The sequence below is a fragment of the Hippocampus bargibanti genome, linkage group LG10, assembly GCF_051943395.1.
Source record: "Hippocampus bargibanti isolate YZ-2025 linkage group LG10, ASM5194339v1, whole genome shotgun sequence".
In the NCBI taxonomy this organism is placed as follows: Eukaryota; Metazoa; Chordata; class Actinopteri; order Syngnathiformes; family Syngnathidae; genus Hippocampus; species Hippocampus bargibanti.
The window spans coordinates 8,577,210-8,602,906 of record NC_142743.1 but is presented as its reverse complement, the minus strand read 5'-3'; the positions used below and the strand labels follow the sequence as shown (position 1 = coordinate 8,602,906).

Genomic DNA, 25,697 nt, shown 5'->3' with positions numbered 1-25,697 from the left:
ATTCAGCGCTAGTCTTAAAACGTAAAATATAGCTAAATGCCGTGGAATCTTTGTAAAATACGCTCAGTAGAAGTCATTTGAAGTGATTTTACAAATTATTGACACAACTTGTCCGTAGGCGTCGGTTGTCCATTAAGGCTTACATAAGAATGTTTCTTCTTCTTCTCCTTTCGGCTTTTCCCCTCAGGGGTTGCCACAGCGAATCAATGTCCTCCATCTATCCCGGTTTTGTGCATCCTCTTCTCTCACACCAGCCACCTTCATGTTTATATAACATGTTTAAGGTTTATATAAGTATGTTTAAGGCTTGTGTAAGTAACCTGCATTGGTTTGTACTGAAAAATAAACATTTAATAAAAGATATGCTCTATAACGATATGTACATGTAGAACTGCAGAGAATACTACATATGTTACTACAAACACGTACAGTTGTTCATAACTCAAATGTTCGAAAGTAGGAAAGTGTCTGTATCTCTTACTAGGACTTTGGATATTGTGTCTGAAAACCAGGATTTTTTTGTGTACTCTTCCTATCCCATGTTATTATTTTGACCATTTCCTGATTTGCAAGGTCTCAAAACACTTTTTTATTTATTTATTTATTTATTTATTTATTTTTTTTGGGGGGGCGTGGGGGGGGGGGCAAAAAAAAATCGGTCAAGTTAACCTAAATTGACCCATATGGTTTGTAGATTATTTTTGAATCATCCTGAAATTTCATTTGACAACAGAATGAAAGTCCATGACATCCTGTGGATTGATCTTAACTGTCTTTACTGCCGCAGGAGACGCACGGAAGGCTTTGAGGACATCGCATCTTGCTAGGTTTAACCTGCTCCCCCCAGGACATGACGCGACTCACCGACCGCAGGTCCTCGATCCGTTTGACGAGAGCAGGTGGCAGCCCCCCAGGCAGCAGCGGAGGCGGGAAGAGTCCGCTCGAAGAGCCCAGGCCTCGCCCTTGGATGCCCGCGCCCGCTCCTCCTTTTTGTCCGGGCGCGCCGACTCCCAAAATGCCGTTCTCCCTGCCCGCCAAAGCGCCGTCGCCGTCCAACAAGCCAAAATCCAGGTCGCCGAGGAGGTCCTGAAGCTCCTTCTCGTTGGCCGAGCCCAGCAGCGACATTACGGCGGGGTCGGCACTCAAGTCTGCGAGCAGCAGGTCGTTGTTGGCGGCGGCGTTGCTGTCGAGGGGCGGGTGGGCTGAGTCGGACGCCAACAGATGTTTGGCCGCGTCGGTGGCGCGCGGCTTGTTGGCCACGCCCCCCGCCAGGCCAGCGGGAGCCACGCTGAGGTTATTCTTCCGCATTTGCTCCTTCTCCATGGTGAAGCGGCGCAGCATGGCCGCCAAATACAGCGAGTCCTTCATCAGTTTCTTACGCTTCTTCTTTTCTGGGCGATGGAAGCTGACGGCTGCCACCCTGTACGGAAATCATTTTGTTTTAATTTCTTTTGATTTGGCACATGTTCAAAACACAGGTATGATATACTGAGAAAGTAAATACGTTCATATTTGACATCCCAAATACACTTCTTAAGTATTTTTTTTCATTTTATTTTAAACTTAATGCCATCACAACCAAAACAACACTTGTTTTAAATAGAAAAAAAATATCTAATCCACAATTAAGTCCAAACAATGGATAAAATTGACCAGCACAACTTTTATATCCCTTTGCAATGTATTATTTATTTGTTTGTCAATGCACATATTTATTTGTGTATTTATATATGTTTTTAAATTTACATATTTATTTGTGTATTCATGTATGTATTCATTTATTTTTTTATGTTTTATTTATTTGTGCATCTGTGTATTTGTGTCTTTATGTATTTATTTGGTTCTTGGCTTGGTTGTTTGTGTTTATTTATTTACATATTCATTCATGTATTTGATTGATTGTGTATTAATGTATTTACTTATGTATCTCGATTGATCTATTTATTAGCTAGCTATATGTCTAGCTATTTATTAGCTAGCTAGTTATTTATTGATCTATTTAATGATTCATGTATTTAAGAATTCGTTCATGTATGTATTTACGAACAAATTTGTTAGCTTGCCTTTTGTGCAAATTATTAGCTAGCTAGCTATTTATTAACTAGCTATGTAGTTAGCTATTTATTAGCTATCTAGCTATTTATTAGCTAGCTATCTGCCAAGCTATTTATTCGCTAGCTAGTTATATATTTATTTATTTAATGATTCATTTATTTATTTATTCATTGATGTATGTATTTATTTATTTATTCATCAACAAATTTGTTAGCTTGCTTTTTTGTTAGCTAGCTATTTATTAGCTAGATAGCTATTTATTTAATGAATAAGTGATTTCATCATTAATTTATATATGTATTTATTTATTTGTGAAGAAATTTGTTAGCTTGCTTTTTCAATTAAACCCTTTCGTTTTCGAGTAATCAATACAAAACTAACAACTTTAAAGGACAACCGACGTCTCCGGCCAAGTTGTGTCCATAATTTGTAAAATGGCTTCAAATGACTTCTACTGAGTCTATTTTAATAAGATTCTACCGCATATAGCTATATTTTACGTTTTAAGACTCGCTCTAAATATTCAGGAAGTCTTGTTTTTGAGTTGGTGACGAGTCCCTACATGACGTCATGAAAGGACCGCCCCCTGACCGTAAAAAAGACGCATTGTAGCGTCCTTCCATCACGTCAATGTATTTTGCTATACATGTTTGGCCTGAGAACCGTGTTGCACCCAAAAGCCGCCAGAAGAGGGAGTCCAAGCTCCATATAAGGAATTTATCAGCCTGTGGAAGCGGAGGTGGCCACTGGAGGTCGCATTTTGTGCCTCTTTTGTGATTATCCATTGTTGCCCCAATGTTGCCTCAAAATGGCATGGAATAAATTCTTTAATCGATTGCAAACATGTATGCTTCTCTCCTGATGCCTCAAAATGACCCGGAAAGACTATTTTAAATGATTGCAAACATGTATGCTTTCCTCTTCAGAACTATTTGAATCATATTCATAACTGGATATGTAACAAGAAAGCATATTCTCCGAATCTGAAGCCATTGTTTGGATTCTCCAGCAATGCAGATGTCTTGGCGTGACGTCACAAACTGGGGGCGGGACTTTCTGAAAATGCCCAATTCGCAGCTCAATTTTTTTGCAGATTTTGGATACTTTAAGTCATTTTTATTGGTGTTTTGCATTTGACTAAAAATATACTGCGTGTTTTGGGTATTTTAGATGCTATAAAACGTTTTTCTGATGTCAGTTAAAAAACAAAAAAGTGACGTCGGTTGTCCTTTAAAACTGCCTTTTTTGATTGAGAAACATATTCCCTTCAGCCCCACCCCTCTTTCCATTTCCATCATGTCTTTTTGGACTTTGTTGACTTGACCCGTGACCCTTGTGGGGATAAGCGGATCAGTTTCTGGATGGGTGAAAGGATATTTATCATTTATCTATTTATTTATTTATTTACTTATTTATTTGCCATCGGACACATCAAGCCATCATCCACCCTCGTGAAGACACAATGGCGGCCGCTGCTATTTTTAGCGCACGTTTTCATGTTTGCCTATTTGTCCTATGTGAGTGTGAAAAAAGGAGTGCTTTTCTCCAAGGTGGCCACATAGTGACAGCGAGTCAGCGTGCCCGTTGCCGCAAGAGGCATGAGAGGGCCTCCTCGGTGTTGTCACGCACGCTTCATGAGCATGCTATAAGTGGACCGACCTTTTGTGACATGTGAGAGGGTTTTTTTTCATGTTTTTGTGTTTATTTTGAGGAAGATTTAAATTTAAAGGGGACATGCTGTATTAAGATAAACTGTCTTTTTTAAGAATTTTTGATCTTATTTGTGAAAATGTGTATATATAAGAGAAAGCAGTTTTGGATTTCCACCCTACTGTCATGTAATTTACTTTTGAGGCTAGGCTGGATGAAGATCCAGAGCCACTTTCAAGTGCCAACTGTCAGAACTGCAAGGCCAAAATTCACACTTTTGGAAAAATGATTTTGTCATTTAGAATTCCCCCACACATCAAGGTAAGCAGAGCTGCAAAATATTTTGGTTAGCTCTACACGCAGATTTTTTTGTTAGCAAACAACATTAGCTTCTGTTTGGTGTCGCATAATTGCTGGTGAAACGGTTGACACAGTGGCGGGGAAAGTATTTGCATATAGTGACGTACTCATCCACCTCCTTTAGACTGATGGTACACATGAAAATAATTGCATTCTCTTTAATTAATGGAACTCCTTTCCAATTCTGACTCGTCATTGGCCATTCAGTATTATGGCCTGAAAAAGTCAAAAAAGGCACGCAAGACAAAAAAAAATGGGTGTGCAACAAGTGCAATAATTGTTGTTGTTTGATGTAAATAGCAGATCACCGAAATGTTCTTTAAAAAAGGTTATTAGAGTTCATGAAAAAGATTAAATAATTTAAAACCAGAAAACATGAAACTACGTATTAATGATGAGGAGGGAAAAAAAGCTTAATATGCAGGATATAAGTGACGCACTGACGAGTTCACCCACTGACCCTTGTTTAGGTTCAATGCTCTTTTTCTCTTGCAGGTTGCCCAACTCTTTCTTCCTCGTCTTGGCCTGTTCATTCTCTCCATTCGTGTTCTAGCATGAGAGGACAAGATGTCACTCAACGCGGCAAACGTACTTTTAAGACGGACGAATGGGGCGGCGGCTCACCTTGTCATCCTCGCCCTCTGAACTGTCGGACGCTGCTCGGAATTGCAGCGTTCCTGTGTTGATATAAAAACCGCCTAGCTTTGTGGTCAACGAAGCAGGGACCAGCTCGTCATACTAACGGATAAACAGAAAAAAAAACATTTGCTGCTCGTGTTAATTGGGTTTCTCATTGATAGTTAACCCATGAAAAACTCTCTCGGTGGAGAACGGATACCCCCGGGGGCTCAACTACTCAAAATCATCATTAACTCATTCGCTGCATTCCCAAATTTATACGGGTATTTAACATGTGTGACGCGGAGCGCTATTTCCGAATTTGTTTGGGTTTTGGTTTTTCTTGGGGGGTGCAGGTAAAGCACTAGTCAGACCTCTGGCAATGTTTTCCCTTCCACGAGGGGCAGCATTAGCCTTTTGTCTGTGTTAGTGCTTTGTTACAGCTCCAGGTGTTGTTGAAGCGCGATATAAATCAACATCTGTGTATTCTATTGTATTTTGTACAGCCGCCCCCATTTCAAGCTCAGATAACGCCAGACCCATATACAGGGATGAGAATGACAAATGAGAAAAAAGTCTGAAAAAAAGGCTTTTCTGTTCCCCATGATTGGTAAAAATGCAGCCAAACAATCGGAATACAAGTCAACTTGCCGGGTACATATGTAAGGTTACTGCTAGCTAGCCTGCACACTGCTCATTGGCTTGCACGCTTGCTTTCTGCTGCCTCTCACAATAGTATATTGATGCTAACGTTAGCATGGGGCTTGTCATGGTGCCACTGACATTCGACTGTTTCATCGATGGTATTGTTTCATTGCAAATTAGAATCTATCAAATTAGAACGTGTTCTCTCCACAAAGGCACATCCTTTGGTCCATTCAACCTGATTTTTTTTCACTCATCCGCTTATTCAAAAGGGGGCCTTTACCTGTTTCGACATCAACGGCACCTAAGTCAGGATCAGGATAAAAATGGTGCTTTCCGCCAACCGGCGTCAGTATCATCCAATCAAAATCGCGCTTTCCGCCAACACAAGCCGAAACAGGAAATGAAAAGCGAAAAAGCGATAATACATATTTAGTATCTGCGAGCCAGATGCAATCATTGCAATCATCAAAAGAGCCATAGCTTCCCGACCCCACTTAGAATATAATGTGGGGTCCCCCCTCCCACACACACACGCCAACCGAGACTCCGCGGAAGGCGGGCGATTGGAACACTGCCCATACCCTACACCCCCCCCCCCCGTGGAATTTTCTCAACTGATTTGCGCTTTTCACGAGAATGCTCATTTTGTTCTGAAAACGCCGGGAATCCGTTCAATTCTCCGTTCAATTCTCATCCCTGCATATAATTTAGGAATAACTTTTTTTCTGATGAAAGAAGAGAGTCTAAGGTTTCTTACGGTGCATTGAATGTTTATGTAAAATTCTATATTCCGTGGATCCTGCATTTTGAGAGAAGAGGTCTCATTCCATAATTCCATGCTTTTTTTTACTGCCATGTGCCATATCTGAATCGCAGCACTTGAGAGCAAAACAAAAACAAAAAAATGTGGTACTCAAAGCATTCGGTGTAAATGCCGTCACGAGCGATGAGTCAGCATCAACAATCGTGATGGAAGTGCAAGAATTGCAGTTTTCATCAAATACAGTTTGTGTTTTGGCATGGGAGGTGAGGGGGGCAGACTCACAGCTTCAGAGTTGTCAATGAAGGGGTCTGTCTCGTCATAACCAAAGCCGATGTCGATCAAATCCTGCATTCTGTCCTTCTTCTTCTTTGTCACGTTACCCTGCGACAAATAAAGAAACGTCACTTATTTGGAAGGAGCAAACCGTCAGTGGGAATAGTGGGAGAACATTACTGTGATACATGAAGAAAAGAGGTCTTTAAAAATCATTGATTGCTATGGCGACCTCAAAGTTTAGTTTTTTTCTTTTCTGCTTGGAGAAATTGAGAAGAAATTCTGATGAATAAACATTTTGAAACGTTAGGTGATATAGCGAAAAAGAAATGAATGAAGATAGAGAGAACAAAGACTGCAAAACATGTATGAAATACATGAAGAAAAAAATATTTAATACACTCTCTCCGACTTACGAAAATTCGAGTTACGAACAACGGTACATACGAACAGTTTTGTCGTAACATGAAGTATTCTCTCCAGTTGTACATGTACATATATTTATAGAGCATATATTTAATTAAATGTTTATTTTTTTTACTACAAACCAGTGTCTTAAACTCATGACAAAAAGTTAGCGAACACCAGGGCAGACAACTCCGAAAAGTTGCCTGCCCGGCCATAAAGTTGCCTGCCCCATTTTTCACAACTTGAAACACAATAACACGACTAATTGCAAAAAAAATCGTTGTTGTGAAGTGTAAAGGATTTTTTTAAATTAAGGAAGTACCTACCACAAATGCTCCCTTGCTTAATTGATGGTAAATATCCCTTGCTGAATATTTTGCTCCAGTTGTCGTCATAGTGCACAATGCAATGTTTACATTATTTCAAATACTGCTACAAACCAATACAGGTTACTTATACAAGCCTTAAACTTACTTATATAAACCTTAAACATACCTATATAAGCCTTAATTAATTCCGTCCAAAACATAGCACTGAAGCAACTTACGTACAAATTCACCTTATGACCGACTGTTCGTAATATATCTCGTTCATAAGTTGGAGAGTGTCTGTACATTTAAAGTTTTGTCTCCAATAAAGTGCAGTCAGTTCATTATTTTAAAATTTGGTGTTGATCGCAAAAGCTTCCTGCTTCCTTGCTAAAAAGTGAGATTAGAGGCAATCGGAATCTTCTTGTATATTGAATTGGTTGTTTTTTTTCCGTGTTTGCTGAAAAGGTTTTGGGGAAAAAAATTGCAATTATTCTATGAGGCTCACTTGGCGTTTCATCAAATCATATGGAATGGCTTCTTATCAAATATCAAATTGATATTTTACTTCTAAGTGTAAGAAGTATTTGCAAACAATGACAGGTACAAAAGAAATCGAATCAAAATCATGAAGACTCACATATTTATTTTCAAACTTCTTCGCCAGAGCCTCTACGTGCAGTCGCTCCTTCTCATCGTCGTTGAAGGGGTCGTCGGGGTTGGGGGTTGCGGTCTCACTTGGAGGTTTGTTCTTCGGCTACAACAAACGTTCGCAAATGGGTGGTTAGAAATTAAATCGCTTAATCACTTGGAGCATTCAGATGTCATCGGATTGGATTGAATTAGCCTTTATTAGTCTCACACTGGAGAAATTTACATTTCACAGCAGCAAAGTTATGGAACAAAGAGGAAAGGAAGAAGTAGAAAAACAAAATACAGGAGCTTCTGGAAAGGCAACAACTCTAGCGGCGCCATCGTGAAGTCAAATGAAAAAAATAAAAATAAAATAAAATGACAACACAAAGACACAGTTATTCAATCTTAAGCACTTTCTGCACCCTCTTAGTTGTATGAAGCAATTCTAGATGAAAGAGGAAATGATCAAAGCGTCCTTTTCACCAGTGGATCAGGGACGTCATGGTGAATGAAAAGTGCACATCTGCTACAGGTTAAATGTTAAAAGCAAACACGAAGCTGTAGCATCCATTGACGAAAACCGATTCTCATATCTCCTGTTCCACGTAAATCCGCTTCAATTCAAAGCTGCGGCAGTTCCACATACGCATCGGCGCTCTGTGCTGATGATCCTATCTTCACATCGCGGGCTACTCAAGCCATACATCCTTCCAGCTGCAGATGTCCAACAGCACCGACCTTTCCGCTGGACAAAGCGGGGCTGTGTAAATTCTGCCCATGAAAGGCGCAAAAAAACCACAATCGTCCCAGAGCTGCCCAATGATGACAGTCAAATGGCACCGACATTCCTCCCGATTAAAAACGGTGCTGGCATATTCGTGCTGCCGAAAAGGTGCAACCGCTCAGCACATTGATGAATGTTGTGGCGAAAAATGCTGAAAAACAATCCGTATCCGTTACACACAACGCACAACGTGAAAGTCATAAACAAAAGAATAAAGATTGTGACGCCAATTTGAATTGATTGAATTTGCTCAACCCTAATTCACATTCATATTTAAGCTGGTGGAAAAGTTAAAAGAGTTTGAAATAAACCGAGCATGCATTTTGATTTAAAAAGTACTGTTTTCTGCACTATGAGGCGCACCTAAAAGAAAAGATTTTTTCAAAGACTCACCATGCGCCTCATCATCCGGTGCGCTTTATGTATGGAAAAGATTTTAAAATGTCAATCATTGAAGGTACCCCTTATAATGCGGTGCACCTTATGCACTGAAAATGTTTTTAAATATGTCATTCGTTGAAGGTGCGCCTTATATTCCAGAAAATACACACCTTTAAACACACCGGTTAGCAATAAATAAATAAATAAACAAACTGTGCCAATTTTTTTAAGACTGACCACATTCACCATCACAAAATTACATTTAAACCGCTAGCATTTTTTCTGAGTTCTCAAAAATGGGTTCAAAATAATTTAATGCCATTTCATTGTTTTTATAGTCTTTATGATTTTTATAAGGATCTGAAAAAAAAATTATAAGGCCAAAACCTCTTATAGATATAATCTGATATTGTTCATTGTAATGGAAGACATTCTTGTGTTTGTTAAAATCACATGGGAAGAGGACGTTGGCCAAAAAGAAATAATAATAATAATAATAATAATAATAATAGCATATTGACTTGCAAGTTTAACACCTTCAATCCATTTTTTTAAATTGGGGAGGCCTACTTTTTAAACAGGGCATATTCATCATGTACTACTTACGAACATTCGAGTTACGAAAAACGTTACATACGAACATTTTTGTAGTATTCTCTCCAGTTGTATCTTTACAGAGCATATTTTTATTAAATGTTTATTTTTCATCCATCCATTTTCCGTACCACTTATTCCTCATTAGGGTCGCGGGGGGTGCTGGATTGGATTTGCCTTTATTAGTCTTGGAGTGGAGAAATTTACATCTCAGCTGTCTTCAGGCATGAGGCGGGGGACACCCTGAATTGGTTGCCAGCCAATCGCAGGGCACACAAAGACGTACAACAGTCACTCTCACACTCAGACCTCGGGACAATTTGCTGTGGTCAATCTGCCTGCCATCCATGTTTTTGGAGTGTGGGAGGAAACCGGAGGACCCAGAGAAAACCCACGCGGGCCCAGGGAGAACATGCAAACCCCACACAGGGACGCGAACCGGCGACCTCTGCACTGTGAAGCCGGTGTGCTAACCACTCGACTACTGGGCTGCCCTGTTTATTTTTCAGTACAAAGCAATACATGTTACTTATACAAGCCTTAAACATACTTATATAAAACTTAACATATATTCCATACAAAATATAGCACTGAAGCAACTTATGAACAAATTCACCTTGCGAATGACCAGTCGGAACGTATCTCGTTCGTAAATTGGGGAGAGTCTGGATTACTGTCAAGTCATTTATGCAGCTTTAGCAAATATGACCAAAGTGTTTTCCCCTTTGTGTGTGTCGATAATAATTTCCGAGGAGGGTTAACTTCAGTCCTTGTAGTTTCATCAGTTCCCCCCTCCCCTTCCCACACAAGTATCTGTACTCCTACTTCAGTACTGAGAAGGAGCACTTTCGCCATCTCTGGTTTAAAGTAGTGTAAATAAAGCAATCCATGGTGGGAGCCCAGGTGCCGTATGCGTGTGTGCGAGTGTGTGTGTGTGTGTGTGCGCGTGTGCGTGCGTGGCATGCTACATCCTGGTGCTCATCTCTCAGCTGCAGCCAGAGGGCCAACGTGTGAGGTGTAGGGGGGTGGGGGGGTTGCCGCATGTGGCATGTGGACGCCTCTATAATGGCTGTGTGACTGTTGCTGGGCAAGCAAGAGGCGGCGGCACAGGTAGCCCGGCACCACCGTGGCATTATGAGCCAGACAGCCTCCTCTCCAAATGGTGTTCATCGACCGAGTTGGGAGTTGAAGAAGAAGACGCGCCCCCCCTCCCCGCAGTCTTTCTGCTTTGGTCATCCACGGAAGGACAAGGTGCACTCCCCGCCTCCACCGCCTCCTCGTCTTATCCGAGCCATGACAAGTCCACACAAACACGGCAAAGTGCAATAAAATTCCGAGTCTGGCTCACTAAAGTGAGTGGGACTGACGTACCTGGAGGTTGTGGAGGAGTTCACCGTAATTGAACTCGGCAGAGGCACGGTCGTCGGGCTCGCTGAGGGGCAGGTTGATCCGAACCGTGGCTTTCTTCTCGGCTCCAGCCGTGTCCCTCTCCCCTGCTTTGGCGCGGCGGCTCACGGCGCCTCCTGCCCCGGTCTCCGTCAAGCCTCCCGCCGCCGACGCGCCGACCTCGTCGTCTTCGCTTAAACTGTAGTCGGCCTCGTCCTCCAACCGGCGTTTCCTCGAATCCGACGCGGCCCCGGCCGCGAAGGCCGACAGGGTGACAAACTGCACTTTTCTCGGTTCGGCCATTTGGATGAGCCGCCTTCCCGCACCTCTCTCCGGACACGAGAAGACCAGGATACTTGACCAAACTACTCCAAATTGGTGCTTTCAGGACGGTTCCGCGAAGCCCCAAAGGCTGCTCAGTGGCTACGCGGAGGTGGAGGCCTCCTCAACCATACGAAACGGACTCCAGGGGATGCGACGGTCGGGGGAAAGTTGTTTTTCCGGCAGCTATTCGCATCCTCGATTTGCTATGGGACCGACACATTCACAGGAGCCATCTTGGTTTGGGGAGTAAATAAAATATCAGACCAGGGGAAGAGAGGTCACTGCGCATGCGCCCACGCGCGGACCGGAAACGCTGTGATTCTCGTTAGGCATCAAGACGTCCAATCAACTGCTGCCCCGACCTAAGACCCGCCCCTTGCCACAACAGGCAATAATAACAGCATTACTACTACTTTAATGACCTTTTGAGAGAGCGGCGGAAGGACAGACCGATAAAGAGAAGCCCACACGTTGTGTCATGACGTCTCATACCCTACTTGCAAGTAATAAATTACGTAAGGTGTCAGTAAAATAAAATGCTGATTTGGAACGTTGATTTCCCCAACAATGGTAGCTGAACGAAAGTCATGGTCAGCCCAATGCCGTTTTTTCACGTGACAGCCGAGGAGACACCTGTTGACTCATCAGTGGGTGTGTAAATGGCATGACATGAAACATGATAGCGAGACCATAGGCCGAATTAAACCCCACGGCGTGTGTGCGGGGGGGGGGGGTATAGAACACGATAGATCCAACTTTGTGAACAAAGTCAATATTGAATACCACACCCTTGTACAGTGTGGGAGATAATATAATACTAGGACTAATCTCCATAAAAAAATAACGAGCCGTCAATATGTCTGTATTACAACATGTTCATTTAAACAGACTTGCTGGAAGGTGGGCGCTATGGGCACCCATGGCCCCTTTCCCTTATGTTCAAAGTGCACAGTGCAAAGACGTATCTTTAAAGGCAGCAAATTTATGTCACGTTATGTCACGTTCCGTTATCATCAGTAACTTATGATGTGCTTTGAGTCTCTTTGAGAAGCAACTCACACAAGAAAAATTGGAACTGACGTGGATAAATTCGGTTTTATACACTGCACTGTTTTTTGTTGCTCAATCGACGAATCAGTCACTCAGAGATTAAACGCCGTGTTCCTCGATGGTGTCAAGGCGTCCAATCAGCGGCTGGCCCGACCTAAAACCCGCCCCTTGTCACAACAGGCAATAAGAACATTACTTGTACTTTATAACATTTTGAGAGCGGCGGAAAAGAGAAAAGAGAAACTCACACGTTATGTCATGACGTCTCATACCCTACGTGCAAGTCACCTATTAGGTAAGGAGTCAGGAAAATACAATGCTGATTGCAACGTTGATTTCCTCAACAATGGCAGTTGAAGGAAATTCTTACTTTGAGACTCTGAGAAGCAACCCACAAAAAAATGGAACTGGCGATGATACATTCGTTTTTAATCGATGAATCAAAGTCACCCAGAGTTAAAAATATCACATTCAGTGCTCATATTTAAAATGCATATATATTTGGTTATAAAAAACACAGGTAGCAGATCCATCTATTTGACACAAAACTAAACAAATCTAATCCCATGAAGCTTTAAATAGTTATTCATTGTGACACTTGGGCAGCCGATGTGTGGCAGCGTTCACGTAGGACTCGGTCACATGAGGAAGACTCTGTTGTCTTTGGCCCATTTTCTCATGGCTCGGATGATGTATTCCACCTGCGGGTTTCCGGAATTGCGCAGCAAAAGCAACACCTCCTTCAGTGTCTCCCTGGCATAGCAACAACATGCAAAAGACCTTACATCACTCATTCTTATTTACTACTTAATTTGTTCAGTGAAAAAGGTCGGTGCTGTTGGACAGTCTGCAGCTGTATGGATGCATGGCTTGAAGAGCCCGCGATGAGAAGAAAGGAGCGTCAGCGCAGAGCGCCGATGCGTATGTGGAACTGTCGCAGCTTGGAATTGAAGCGGGACGGGAGATGTGAGACAATCTCTTTCGTAAATGGATGCTACAGCTTCGTGCTTGCTTTCAACATTTGGCTTGTAGCAGACGTGCACTTTTCACCGTGACGTCCTTGATCCACTGATGAAAAGGATGCTTTGATCATTTTCTCTTTCATCTAGAACTGCTTCATAAACAAAGGTGTAGAAAGGCTTAAAGATTGAATGACTGTCTTCGTGTTGTCATTTTATTTTGTTTTTTTTTTACTTCAAGATGGCGCCGCGAGAGTGGATGCCTTTACAGCAGTTCCTGTATTGTTTTTCTACTTCTTCCTTTCCTCTCATTACTTTGCTGCTGTGAAATGTAAATGTCTTCACTGTGAGACTAATAAAGGCTAATTCAATCCAATGTTTGCCTAATGGATGTTTGGGTTCATCGTGGAGCAGATCAATTTTTTTTTAACGCTTTGAAATTCAGTTCTAGAACGTTTTTTTGCACTCAAATTCGAGCAGCTCGCCGGGCTTCTTTATGGCAGTATAGTGAGCAGTAAAAGGACAGCAATGTAGCCAAACATACTTGGACTCCTTGTTGGCTAAAATGAGCTGAAAGACGCCAACGCACGCCCCTCTCTTTCCCTGCCAGTAGTTGGAGTCGGGATCGAGCTTCTCCAAAGCGTCAAAGGCTTTGGCTGCATAGTAGAACTGGCCCATCTGAAACGTCAACAGAGGTGTACTTTTTCATACTTTATGATGTCAATTTTGCACGGAACACTGCGTAATTGCCCGAGCATATGCATGCCGTCACGTGATCACATGGTTACCTTGTAGCAGTCATTGGCGATGAGCTGAAGCAGGCTGAAAGAATCAGAGGAAGTGCCCATCTTCAAGTAAAGCCCCCAGGCGAGATGACCCTTCTGGTTCATGATATCTGACGAGAAAGAGGTTCTGCGTTAAAATGGCCAAGGGGAGATTTTCTTCAAATTTGTAGAGTATAACGGTTTGGGGACGTGTGGGGAAAAGTGTGGCCTATGCGTCAAATAAAACAGTTTTTATCTTGCCCGTTGTGAAACTGAATGATCAAAAGTCAGATATTAGTTTGGCCATGTTTACCCATAAAAATTCCGAATCAGCATTAAAAAACGATTTATATGATGAAATCATTGCTTGAATTGAATTCTCTCATGAAGTAATTGCACAATTTATCATCATGATCAAAATAACCTTGAGACCAAACGCTATTTTCTTCTTCATGTTCAGCGTAATAGAATATATGACTAACATGCATTTACTCCTTTTTGATTCGGCCAGGTGATCCTGCGGTTAGTGCGTCGACCTCACAGTGCCATACGTGTCAACCTGTGTGACACTGTGACCTTACTAACAGCTCAATTTTTCCTTACTGAGAAAAAACCATACGCGTGTGTACAAATTGAATTTGTCCACAAGAAAAAAAGAATTTGAATTCGTGTTTTTACGATGTATAATGTTTATTAAAAACATGGTAAAATGTTTAATTTAATTGATTTCAAAATAAAATTCTACTTGACCGGAACCTGTCTTCTCTGAACTTTTGTTTCTTCTCGAGACTTTCCGCACTGACTTATTTTCTCGGTGATCGACTTCACTTTTTACGAGTAGCAATATTTGTTATTTAACATTGCTGCTAATATTTAAAGACAAAAACGGAATAGAAAATATCTCCAAATTACATTGAACAATGTTTGCGATTCCCGTACAAACTTTCTTGTATGCCGTACATATCTAAAAATGTGCAAAAATTGTACAGAATACGGCAAAATACGGCCGGTTGATAGGTATGCAGTGCAGAGGTGCAGAGTTCGATCCCGACTCCGGACTTCCCGGGTGCAGTTTGCATGTTCTCCCTGTGCCTGCGCAGGTTTTGTCCAGGTACTCTGGTTTACTCCCAGTTTAAAAAAAATGTGCCTGGCAAGCTGACTGAATTCTCTGAATCATATTTATGTGTGAGTGTAGATGGTTGGTAATCCGTTCAGGGTGTCCCCAAAGACAGCTGGGAAAGGCTTTGGCACCCTCCACGACACCTTTGTGAGGATAAAGCGGACTGGAAAAACGGATGGATCGATAGAAATATAAAAAATACATACAGCAGCGAGCCAGCCAGCTGATGTATACATAGTCACTCTTGATCTTCTCATTCTGAATCAGAAGAAAACTCTGGAAAAGAAAACATGGAAATGACAGGGAAATAATCTAGCGGTGAGGATAAAAACAAAGGTGCTGAGGTACCTCCTCCGCTTCATGGAAGTTACGGGTGGCGGCCTTGGCCTGAGCATAGTTGAAGTTAAATGTATCGTTGTTGTAGAGGTAATCCTAAAATAAAAGGCAAATTTAGGCCTACGTCTGTATTTGATGTTATGATGAATCAGAACATTTTTAACTGGCATGCTATTTTTCCCTCATGTAGTATTTACGCCAATGCAGAGCGTGCCAAGCGTCCATTAAAGGTCGAGGCTTTATTAGGTGATAACTTCTTTCAATCCAAATGGAATTCTGTTCAGTGGGACACCCTCCAAAAACCCAAACTATCCATCCATCCATTTTCCAGACTGCTTAATCTTCACAGGGGCCGTGGGAGAGATCATATATATATATATATATATATATATATATATATATATATATATATATATATATATTGTTTTTTTTATATTTGTGCAATATATATATCTTGCAACTCAGCACTTTCAGCACTTCAATGAATTAATGTACCAACTCTTTTCATTATTTACCTTCTATTTTATTGATTAAGGATTATAATATTACTAGAAAGTATTATCTTGTAACAATGAAAATGTTTCTTCAGCCGGCATCGGTACTTCTTTGAAGGTGTCGGATGTTTCATTCCGCATCCGAAAAGCTTCGCCAGCAAACTAAAGTTGTGCTGGTAACTCTGGTCCTATATATATCCCTAATGGACAGAGGTGGCGTTGGCAGACCCCTGCTCTGATTGGTCCCGACTCTAAGATTGGGACTACTCCCTGAAGCTTATCTGATTACTTCTTTTGTACTGTCTGATTTTCTCTAATAAAAATAATAATACCTTTAATTTCAAGCGCCTTTCAAAACACCCAAGGACACGTTACAATAAAAACAAAGCACACAACAATAAAACCATACATAAAATGATAAATAATAAAATAGCATATTGAACTAGACAATGTCATGTCTATGCCTTGCTGTGATTGCCACATTAGCTCTGGTATCACCTCATAAGCATGACTACGCCTACATGGGAACGACCCAAGTACTATCTTATAAGGTAAGGGGTTTCTCATTCCAAAACAATTTAGAGGAAGCTGAAAGTATAAATTCAAACCGACACTTGGTGCGTTCTGATCTTGGATATTAACTCATTCAATGCCAGACGTGCAAAAATGTGTCCACTCCAGTGCCAGGGTTTTTGTCATTGTCATTCCAGGGCCCATATAATATTGAGTTTTAGCACTCCGTAAACATTCAATACGGTGTTAGAAATCTTAGTCTCTTCTTTCATCAAAAAAAAAGTTAATTACTAAATTATATGGGTCTGGAGTTATATGAGCTTGAAATCAGGGAGGTTGTCCAAACTGCATTGCAATACATACATATTGGTTTATATAACGCTGTAAAAACAGCTAAAGCTGGAGCAAAGCGCTAACATGGAAAAAAAGGAAATGCTGCCCCTTGTGGAAAAGAAAAAAAAACCTTACCAGAGGCCATGGCCAGCGCTTTATCGACACCCAAGCATGAAAAAACAAAACCCGAACAAATGTGGGAATGGCGCTCGACGGCATATTTTCAATTCTGCGAGACTAATAAAGGCAATTCCCAAATAAATTACATGTATTATTATTATTATGACAGTGAATGAGTTAAGAGGATCGAAGCAAGTCACCCGTCACCTATATGCTCCTTAATTCAAATAAAAATCATTTTATACAGCATCACATAATACACAGGCATCGATAGCAACCTTGACCGTGTTGAGGTATGTGAGCACATCATCAAACTTCCTCAAGAGGAAGAAGTGGGAGGCCATGCACTGTCTGCCAGAAACAGTGTCTGAAAGACGGCATACAAAAATAAACATACGCTTAGCTTGCCCACACAGTTGCGGCACCAAAATGTGCACATTTCTTCTCAGCTTACCGCAATTGCTGGGTATGTCGCCGATCAACTTGAAGAAATGTTGAGCGATTTTCAAGTATGCCCTCTGGGAAAAACGGACATAAGTGTTTACGCACAGACACATACGCACCCCCGAGATGGAACGCATAATTTCCAAAGTAAAACACTCACCGTTCCAAGCTGTTGCCCCAGAGCAGCATTAACCACACCTTTTAAATAATACTCCTGCCAAAAACAAAAAAAAAAACAATAATAAATAACCCAGTATCACGATTCTTTCAGTGATTCTCAACGTGTGGTATCCTTCCCGACTTCTGGTTTACGTCTAATCGTTTCGGTGCATCACAGATTTTTTTAAGAAAAAAAAAAGTTCAGGAAAGAAAAAAAAAAAAGCTGAATGACTCAAGATGTTTTGTACATGCTCCCCATTCACCGCAAAAAAAACGGGGATTACTGTACTTGAACTACATGTGGTACACTGGCGCTCTCTAGTGGTTAGTGAAAGAATTTTCGAATTCAATGTTCCAACAATACAGTATATTTTGTCAGTCAGTTACTTCAACAAAATTTCCGTTATTTGTATTTATCATGAGTACAACAAGATCTTAGATGGTGAACAGATGCCTGAAGAATGGAGACGAAGTGTACTCGTGCCCATTTTTAAGAACAAAGGAGATGTGCAGAGTTGTACTAACTACAGAGGAATAAAGTTGATGAGCCATACAATGAAACTCTGGGAAAGAGTAGTTGAAGCAAATCTAACAGCAGAAGTGAACATTTGTGAGCAGCAGTATGGCTTCATGCCAAAAAAAGAGTACGACAGATGCAGTGTTTGCTTTAAGAATGCTGATAGAGAAGTACAGCGAAGGTCAGAAGGAATTGCATTGTGTCTTTGTAGATCTGGAGAAAGCGTACGACAGGGTGCCCAAAGAAGAGCTGTGGCATTGCATGAGGAAGTCTGGAGTGACAGAAAAGTATGTCAGAGGGGTGCAAGACATGTATCATGACTGTAAGACAGTTGTGAGGTGTGCTGGCGTGCTGGAGGTGTGTGTATGACGGAGGAATTCAAGGTGGAGGTGGGACTCCACCAGGGGTCAGCTCTGAGCCCCTTCTCATTTGCGATGGTGATGGACAGGCTGACAGACTATGTTAGACAAGAATCTCCTTGGACCATGATGTTTGCAGATGACATTGTGATCTGTAGCGAGAACAGGGAGCAGGTGGTGGAGAAACTAGAGATGTGGAGATATGCCCTGGAAAGGAGAGGAATGAAGATCAGTCGCAGCAAGACGGAATATATGTGTGTGAATGAGAGGTATCCCAGTGCAAGAGTGATGCTACAGGGAGAAGAGATAAAGAAGGTGGAGGATTTTAAGTACTTGGGGTCAACTGTCCAGAGCAATGGAGAGTGTGGAAAAGAGGTGAAGAAGCGTGTCCAGGCAGGCGGGAGCGGCTGGAGAAAAATGTCAGGTGTGATGTGTGATAGAAGGGTTTCAGCTAGGATGAAAGGAAAAGTGTATAAAACGGTGGTCAGACCAGCCATGATGTTTGGACTGGAGACAGTGCCACTGAAGAAAAGACAGGAAGCAGAGCTGGAGGTAGCAGAGCTGAAGATGTTGAGGTTTTCTTTGGGAGTGACCAGGTTGGATAGGATCAGGAATGAGTACATTAGAGGGACAACTCATATTAGAGGCTTTGGAGAGAAAGTCAGAGAGGCCAGACTGAGATGGTTTGGACATGTCCAGAGGAGAGAGAGTGACGATATCGGAAGAAGGATGCTGAGCCTTGAACTGCCAAGCAGGAGACCGACAGGAAGACCGAAGAGGAGGTTTACGGATGTTGTCAAAGAGGACATGAAGGTAGCTGGTGTGAGAGAAGAGGATGCACAAAACCGGGATAGATGGAGGACATTGATTCGCTGTAGCGACCCCTGAAGGGAAAAGCCGAAAGGAAAAGAAGATTTATCATGAGTACATACTACATACATCTAGAACTGCTTCATGTCAATTAAGTGTTTGTCTTGTACTCAAACTAGAGTACATGGGGAAAGTCGTTAATATTGCACAATTGTCCATGTTGTTACGTTCCTGTTGTGTTTATTATTTTGCTTTGTGTTGACTATGATGAGAAGCACTTTGTAACAGCTGCAGCTGTTGTGAAAGCCCTATATCAATTAGGATGTATTGTATCGTATAGTATTGTATGACTTTTTCCTGAACTGTTCTGTTTGACACATTTTGGTTGACTTCCAGTTTGTGCCATAATTAGGGGGTTTTAGGTATCAAGAGGAATCCTCACCTCAGTCGTCGTAGGCACGAAATCTTCTATGAGGTTGTAAGCTTCCTGGACATCGTCTAGAAGAGTCACATGTTTGACATTTGATTTATAACGACCGCATTTTTTAAATTTCAAGTCACACTTGCTTTACTTCCACAATTTGGTGGGTGCTGTGATTTATATTTGGGTGCGATATACCTAGCTAGCTTACTTTCTATTTTAGTTATTCTGGGTTGAGTGAACAACCGGCTCGTTCGCGAACGACACATCACTCATTGTGGCGCTCCGTGTGTTTCCCGAAAAATAGTTTGTAAACCAAGATTATATTCTCGCAAATTGAACGTTCGTTAGCTAAAGCGTTCGTAAACCGAGGTATCACTGTGTGTGCGAACAAGAAGAAATGGAAACAAAAGGCCAGTCGTCATGGCAACAGATGTAAGGATTTATACCAAACCTGGAACACGGAGTAGGTCATGTTGATAAAGGCAAAAACAAAACAAAAATTTGTGCCACACAACCATGGGGTTGTCACAAACTATATTTTTGGAAGAAATGAGTCTCTTGATTATGCTATTATTTATGAAAGTTACCTTGTCTCAGGTGGTAGATGACAAGGTTGAGTCTAGCCTCTGGGATGACGTCAATTAAAGGGGTTAGCACCTGCAATGCCCCCTCGCCGCCACGAAAAACCACCTAGAGAATATTGTCAGATATTTTGAGAATAAAAAAAATGTAGATATATAAAATAAAGTAGCTTTTAAGGGTCAAGTTTGCACTCAGGGGTGACAGCTGACCAGGTTATGTCTGATAAGCTCCTTGTCAAACTCTAAAGAGCAGGAGGAGATGTCCATGATGTTCTTCAGCTCAGCCTGTGTGAGAGGAAGGAAACCAAAAGTGTATTTGTTGACGTTTCAGGCAAACAGAAAATCACTCAAAAATGAATGGAATGATATGAAAAGCTTGTTTCGTGTGACATGCAGATTCAAAATTAAAAAAAAAGCTATGTGTGACGATGCAGAATTAACATTGAAGAAAAAAAATCTGTTTATCTGCAACATGGCAACCAGGTCGCTGATTTAAAAAAAAATCCATATTGCTATGAATTGACGGAATATAAGGCGCACCTTCAACGAATGACATATTTAAAAACATTTTCCATACATAAAGTGCACAACATTATAAGGGGAACCATCAATAAATGACATATTTTAAAATGTGTTCCATACGTGCACTGGATGATGAGGCACAAGGTCAGCTTTTCTTTTAGGTGCGCCTTATAGTGCAGAAAATACTTTAAATTATCACAACATCAATTATTTATTTTGTCATGCTGTAACTCATCGAGCGACAGGTTGCGTCTGGAAGAACCTCTTGAGACCAAGTGCGCACCTCGGCTGCTTTGCCGTTGGACATGCTGAAGTGATTGCAGGCTTTGAGATTGAGGGCGATGGTGGAATCGGGGATGTTCTGAAGGTACGCCGCCAACACCTTTTGTGACAACTCGTAGTCACCCATCTTGTAGTAACACAGAGCGACATACACCTTCATCGCCAGGAAGTTCCTAGAGGAGTAGATTTGACACTGTTAGATATGATTGACATCATGGCCATGACTGCTCCGTAAATTGGCATAGTATTTGTTTTTCCCCGAGGATAAATAAAATGATGAAATTAGGACTGTCCAATTTTAAAAAAGCGAGTTTAAATCTGCATCCAAAATACATTTGATCAAGCCATCGCTGGTTTAAATTTGTGTTACAAATGGATAAATGAGGCCCATATAAACAGATAAGAGGAGCATTTTGCTTGAATAATGCTGCACCCAATAAAGCAAAATGCTAAAAATAAATAATTAAAAAGTCAACAGTGGAAGCTCCATATCTTTCAACCTTGGCTGATAGCTGCCCTTATAAATGATTACAATTTCCAAATTAAAACTTGAGAGAGAAGAGATGGAATAGAAGTTATCATATTTCTAACAATCCTCTCCTGCACCATTGAACATCCAGGGTTCGGACATTGAGAGGGTGACCTCCTACAAATACCTGGGTGTTACTCTCAACAATAAACTGGACTGGACAACAAACACGGATGCCCTAATCAAAAAGGGACAGAGTCGCCTCTTCCTCCTCAGGAAACTGAGGTCTTTTGGAGTTCAGGGGTCACTCCTAAAGACTTTCTATGACTCTGTGGTGGCATCAGCCATCCACTATGGCATTGTCTGCTGGTCAGGCAGCATCACCACCCGGGACAGAAAAAGACTGGAGCGCTTTGTCAAGCGGGCCAGTTCTGTCGTGGGCTGCTCGCTGGACTCTCTAGAGGAGGTGGGCAACAGACGGACGCTAGCTAAACTAAAAGCTATGACGGACAGCCCCTCCCACCCCCTCCTGCCCATCCTGACAGCTCTGGGTAGCTCCTTTAGCCAGAGACTATTACACCCGCGCTGCAAGAAGGAGAGGTACCGCCGCTCGTTCCTACCGACTGCTGTCAGGCTTCACAATTCCCAATGATCACATGTGAAAAAAAACAAAAAAAAAAAAACTGGACACTTGTAAATATGGGTTGTTGCAATATATCTAAATGCATTTCTTGATTCTGCACTATGTACAGTCTTGTTTATAGAACGGTTTTTGCACATCTACATTTGCACAGTATACAGTTGACATTTTTATTTTGTTATGCTTAGAATATCTTGTTTTCTATCCTTTCACTCCCACCCCAACCCCATCCCTCTTCAATTGCTGCTGTGGACTGCAAACGTTTCATGCTTAGTCGGCCAAACACAAGGCCCACAATGGAAGCACAGAAAATCTGCGGTCAATCTGAGGTGAACAGACAGCCTGTTAAACTGTCATCCTCAGGTAGAAGATCAGGCCTTGGGCGAAATTTAGGACTTCACAGGAAGAGGTCATTAGCCACGTTATACATCAGTTCATGATTAAAAAAAATACGATTGAGGATTACTTTTGCAGGTTTGCCGTGACAATGGTAGCGATCGGCGGCAGAATTGTCGTTGGCTACCAGCAGTTGAGACCAACTGGATTTGAGTCAGTGTGCTCTTTGTTAAATCGGTTCACTATTAACTCAGTCACTGCCATTCACAAATTTTTTCGGGAATTGAAAATATGACGTTGAGCGCCATTCCCGAATTTGTTCGGGTTTTGGTTTTTTTCATGCTTGGGTGCCGATAAAGCGCTGGCCATGGCCTCTGGCCATGTTTTTTTTTATTTTCCACAAGGGGGCAACATTTCCCTTTTTTCCCCATGTTAGCGCTTTGTTCCAGTCAGTTGTTGTTATAGCGCGATATAAACCAATATGTATGTATTGCACTGTATTTTGGACAGCCACCCTCATTTGAAACTCATATAACTCCAGACACATATAATTTAGGAATTATCTATTTTTTCTGATGAAAGAGGAGAATCTAAGGTTTCTTACGCTGCATTGATTGTTTATGTAGTCCTAAAATTCTATATTCTGTGGGTCCTGGAATTCAAGTGACAATAACAAAAACCCTCGCACTGCACTGGACACATTTTTGCACATTGTCTGGCAGTGAATGAGTTAAAAAAAAGTGCCACAGTTCACTGTACATTATATGAAACGAGAGGAAAAAAAACATAAAATACAGGGATAACGTATAAGTTGACAGGTATGATGCTCACATGTTTTGCCCAAGGAGGTTTTTGTAGATAACCATGGCCTCCATGTAGTCCGAGCGCATATAGTGGATGGAGGCCAAGCTCAGCTGGTCCTCCGTCACGTCCTCCAGATTTTTGTGGAACTCCATCAGCTTGTCGTCATCATTAAACTGAGATTCCGAGGCGTTGCAAAAGAACAGGGGAGAAAAGAAACATTCGTTTACGTTGTAATAAAGGGTTTAGAAGGCAAACTATGTCTTTGGTATTTTTCGTACCTTATAACCCAAATGGAAAAGGAGTCGGTTTTGGAGGAGAGACTTAGGCGCTGTAAAGACAACCAAATCAAAGCAACAATAATAGAAATAATAATAACAAACTTTTTGTCTGTCCGCCGACTGATCAATTGTTGCTGCCCAATGAAATAAAATGCCGGGACAAAGTATTGCTATTTTTTTTTCATTTTCCTCATAAAAACAAACAAAAAAAGGCATTGATTGTATAATTACTATTCATTAATGATACCATATGGCAAATCAAAATGAATGCATTTTTTAATACAATCCTCCAAAAAAAATCTCTGTCTGTCTATATACCTGCATATATTTTTTTTCTTGTTTCATGTTTTGTGAGTTCTTTATTTTAAAAGAACAAATTAAATAAAACGCCTGTTCTGCAGTTATTGAATGTTCGATGTATATCTGTAAAAAAGCCAATAACCCCCCCATGTTGTTGTTTTTTCTCACCAAAAATATTATTGTTCAGATTTGTTTCACTTGTCATTTTTATCTATTTATAATTTGGAGTGTGTGTATTTTTTAAATAAATTCAAGAAAATATTTGATGTTTTATAATTTAATTGCAGATTTGATATGTTGTTCCCCCCACTCGCAAATAAAACGTCACATTGTTATTTTTGTCTAAAAACAAACTGAAGTTGTTACTGTTATTTTCCAAAAAAAGACAAAAATCCTGTTCAATATTTTGCAATCTCTAAACTAAAACTTTGATAGGAACTCAGATGGTGATGTGGTTGGTGTGTATTTATTCACCTTTCAATGCAGCCTCCTCAGCCTCTTTATAGAGACCCAGAAAAAACATGGCGCAACCCAAATAGACCCACACGTCAGGAGAACAATCAGGCTTTGTGGTCAGCGCCTTGTACTCCTGTCATAACAATGGTGTGTCTCAGGTCCGGATTTCATAAATTCTTTGGCAACATCATGTAAAGATACAACGATGTAAAAGTACTACCTCCATAGCTCTCTTGTAATCCCCCAAGTGAAAGGCGCAGAAGCCAATCCAAAGATCTGTGTTCTCTTCTTGCTCTCCAATACTTCTCTGGAACTATAAAGAATAAAATTAATCAGAAAGAAATCATATGAATATTGGAGAGCATGATTTATAAACACAAGATTCATCAAGTCAGATTTATATGGACAGATAGATAGAAAGAGAAAAAGAGATAGAGATGGAGATGGAGAGGGACGGATGGAGAGATAGATAGATAGATAGATAGATAGATAGATAGATAGATAGATAGATAGATAGATAGATAGATAGATAGATAGATAGATAGATAGATAGATAGATAGATAGATGTGGGGGAAGGTGGACCTCCAAAAGAGTCAGTGCTCCAACGTAGTCTCTCTGTTGGAGATATTCTTCCAAAGTGGGAACATTGCATTTGTTTTTCTTCTTCTTCTCACTGATGCTGGCCGCCGTTTCTCCCCCAACGGCTGGCTTCACCCGAGACAAGATCTGCAACAAAATGTGTTCACTTTTACTAAATGCATACTTTATATGAAGGTGTCAGGCGGAAGATGTTTGGAATGACCACTCACCATGTTGACAACTTAAGACGATGGTTAGATGAGAACTCCGGTAGCCAAGGTAACTCTTCCGACTCAAGTTAAAAAACAAAAAGAAAGCATGAGTTCATTTTTTTGGCTCGGACAATAACCATAATATTGGATGACATCACGACAGGTGGCAAATTAGTCTCTTTCCGAGCGAGCAACAAAAATAACAACGCCATCGCTCATCAGCAAGCCCGTTTGAAATAATTCACTTTCCATGTAAAAGGCAGTTGGCGTCGTTTAAAGCGTATTAGTGATTGTTAAAACATCACATAAGGCAAACATGTCCGAAACCAACGGAAACCAATGCACCGACACAAGACAACACGTTGCCACGTTTGGTAGCTAATGATGGCAAAACGTTACGGATACGGTGAAATGTTGTATTAATCAAAAACACTTAAAATGCCGGTTTACCTTTCTCGGAATGTTTGCAAAGCAAAATGTTCATTAAGAGTTTAGACTTCTCCTAACAAGTACAATATGCATCCTAGAGGACGCCATCTTGGTTTTCTGCTCGGGTGTGACGTAGAACACTTGAGCCGAGTCTTTAAAATGACTAAAAATAATCTAAATCGTTATTAAAAAAATAAAACTTAATTATTGTTAAACAC

At 41.1% G+C, this 25,697-nt stretch overlaps 2 protein-coding genes across 3 annotated transcripts in view; both read right to left on the bottom strand.

The window, feature by feature from the left end:
- The window catches only part of ubn2a (ubinuclein 2a), a 26,041-nt gene extending 14,137 nt beyond the window's left edge, over positions 1-11,904 (bottom strand). For both annotated transcript variants that reach the window (XM_089006614.1, XM_089006615.1), the window contains exons 1-6: positions 10,850-11,904; positions 7,724-7,840; positions 6,377-6,475; positions 4,690-4,803; positions 4,526-4,614; positions 865-1,420 (exon numbers count right to left, since the gene is read on the bottom strand). In XM_089006614.1, the coding sequence (XP_088862740.1) occupies positions 865-1,420; positions 4,526-4,614; positions 4,690-4,803; positions 6,377-6,475; positions 7,724-7,840; positions 10,850-11,167 (1,293 nt within the window). In that variant the 5' untranslated portion in view covers positions 11,168-11,904. The remainder of the gene's footprint in view (positions 1-864; positions 1,421-4,525; positions 4,615-4,689; positions 4,804-6,376; positions 6,476-7,723; positions 7,841-10,849) is intronic.
- A 746-nt stretch (positions 11,905-12,650) lies between these two features.
- On the bottom strand, positions 12,651-25,598 carry ift56 (intraflagellar transport 56). The gene is made up of 19 exons (XM_089006991.1): positions 25,501-25,598; positions 25,069-25,130; positions 24,842-24,985; positions 24,479-24,571; positions 24,277-24,391; positions 23,503-23,552; positions 23,252-23,397; positions 20,977-21,148; positions 20,382-20,456; positions 20,178-20,280; positions 19,609-19,664; positions 17,482-17,535; positions 17,332-17,395; positions 17,156-17,244; positions 15,430-15,513; positions 15,288-15,357; positions 13,986-14,092; positions 13,742-13,875; positions 12,651-12,991 (listed from the first exon to the last, which is right to left on the bottom strand). The coding sequence occupies exons 2-19, from the start codon at positions 25,069-25,071 to the stop codon at positions 12,877-12,879; spliced, it is 1,674 nt and encodes a 557-aa protein (XP_088863117.1). The 5' UTR covers positions 25,072-25,130; positions 25,501-25,598; the 3' UTR covers positions 12,651-12,876.
- Positions 25,599-25,697: the final 99 nt, after the last annotated feature.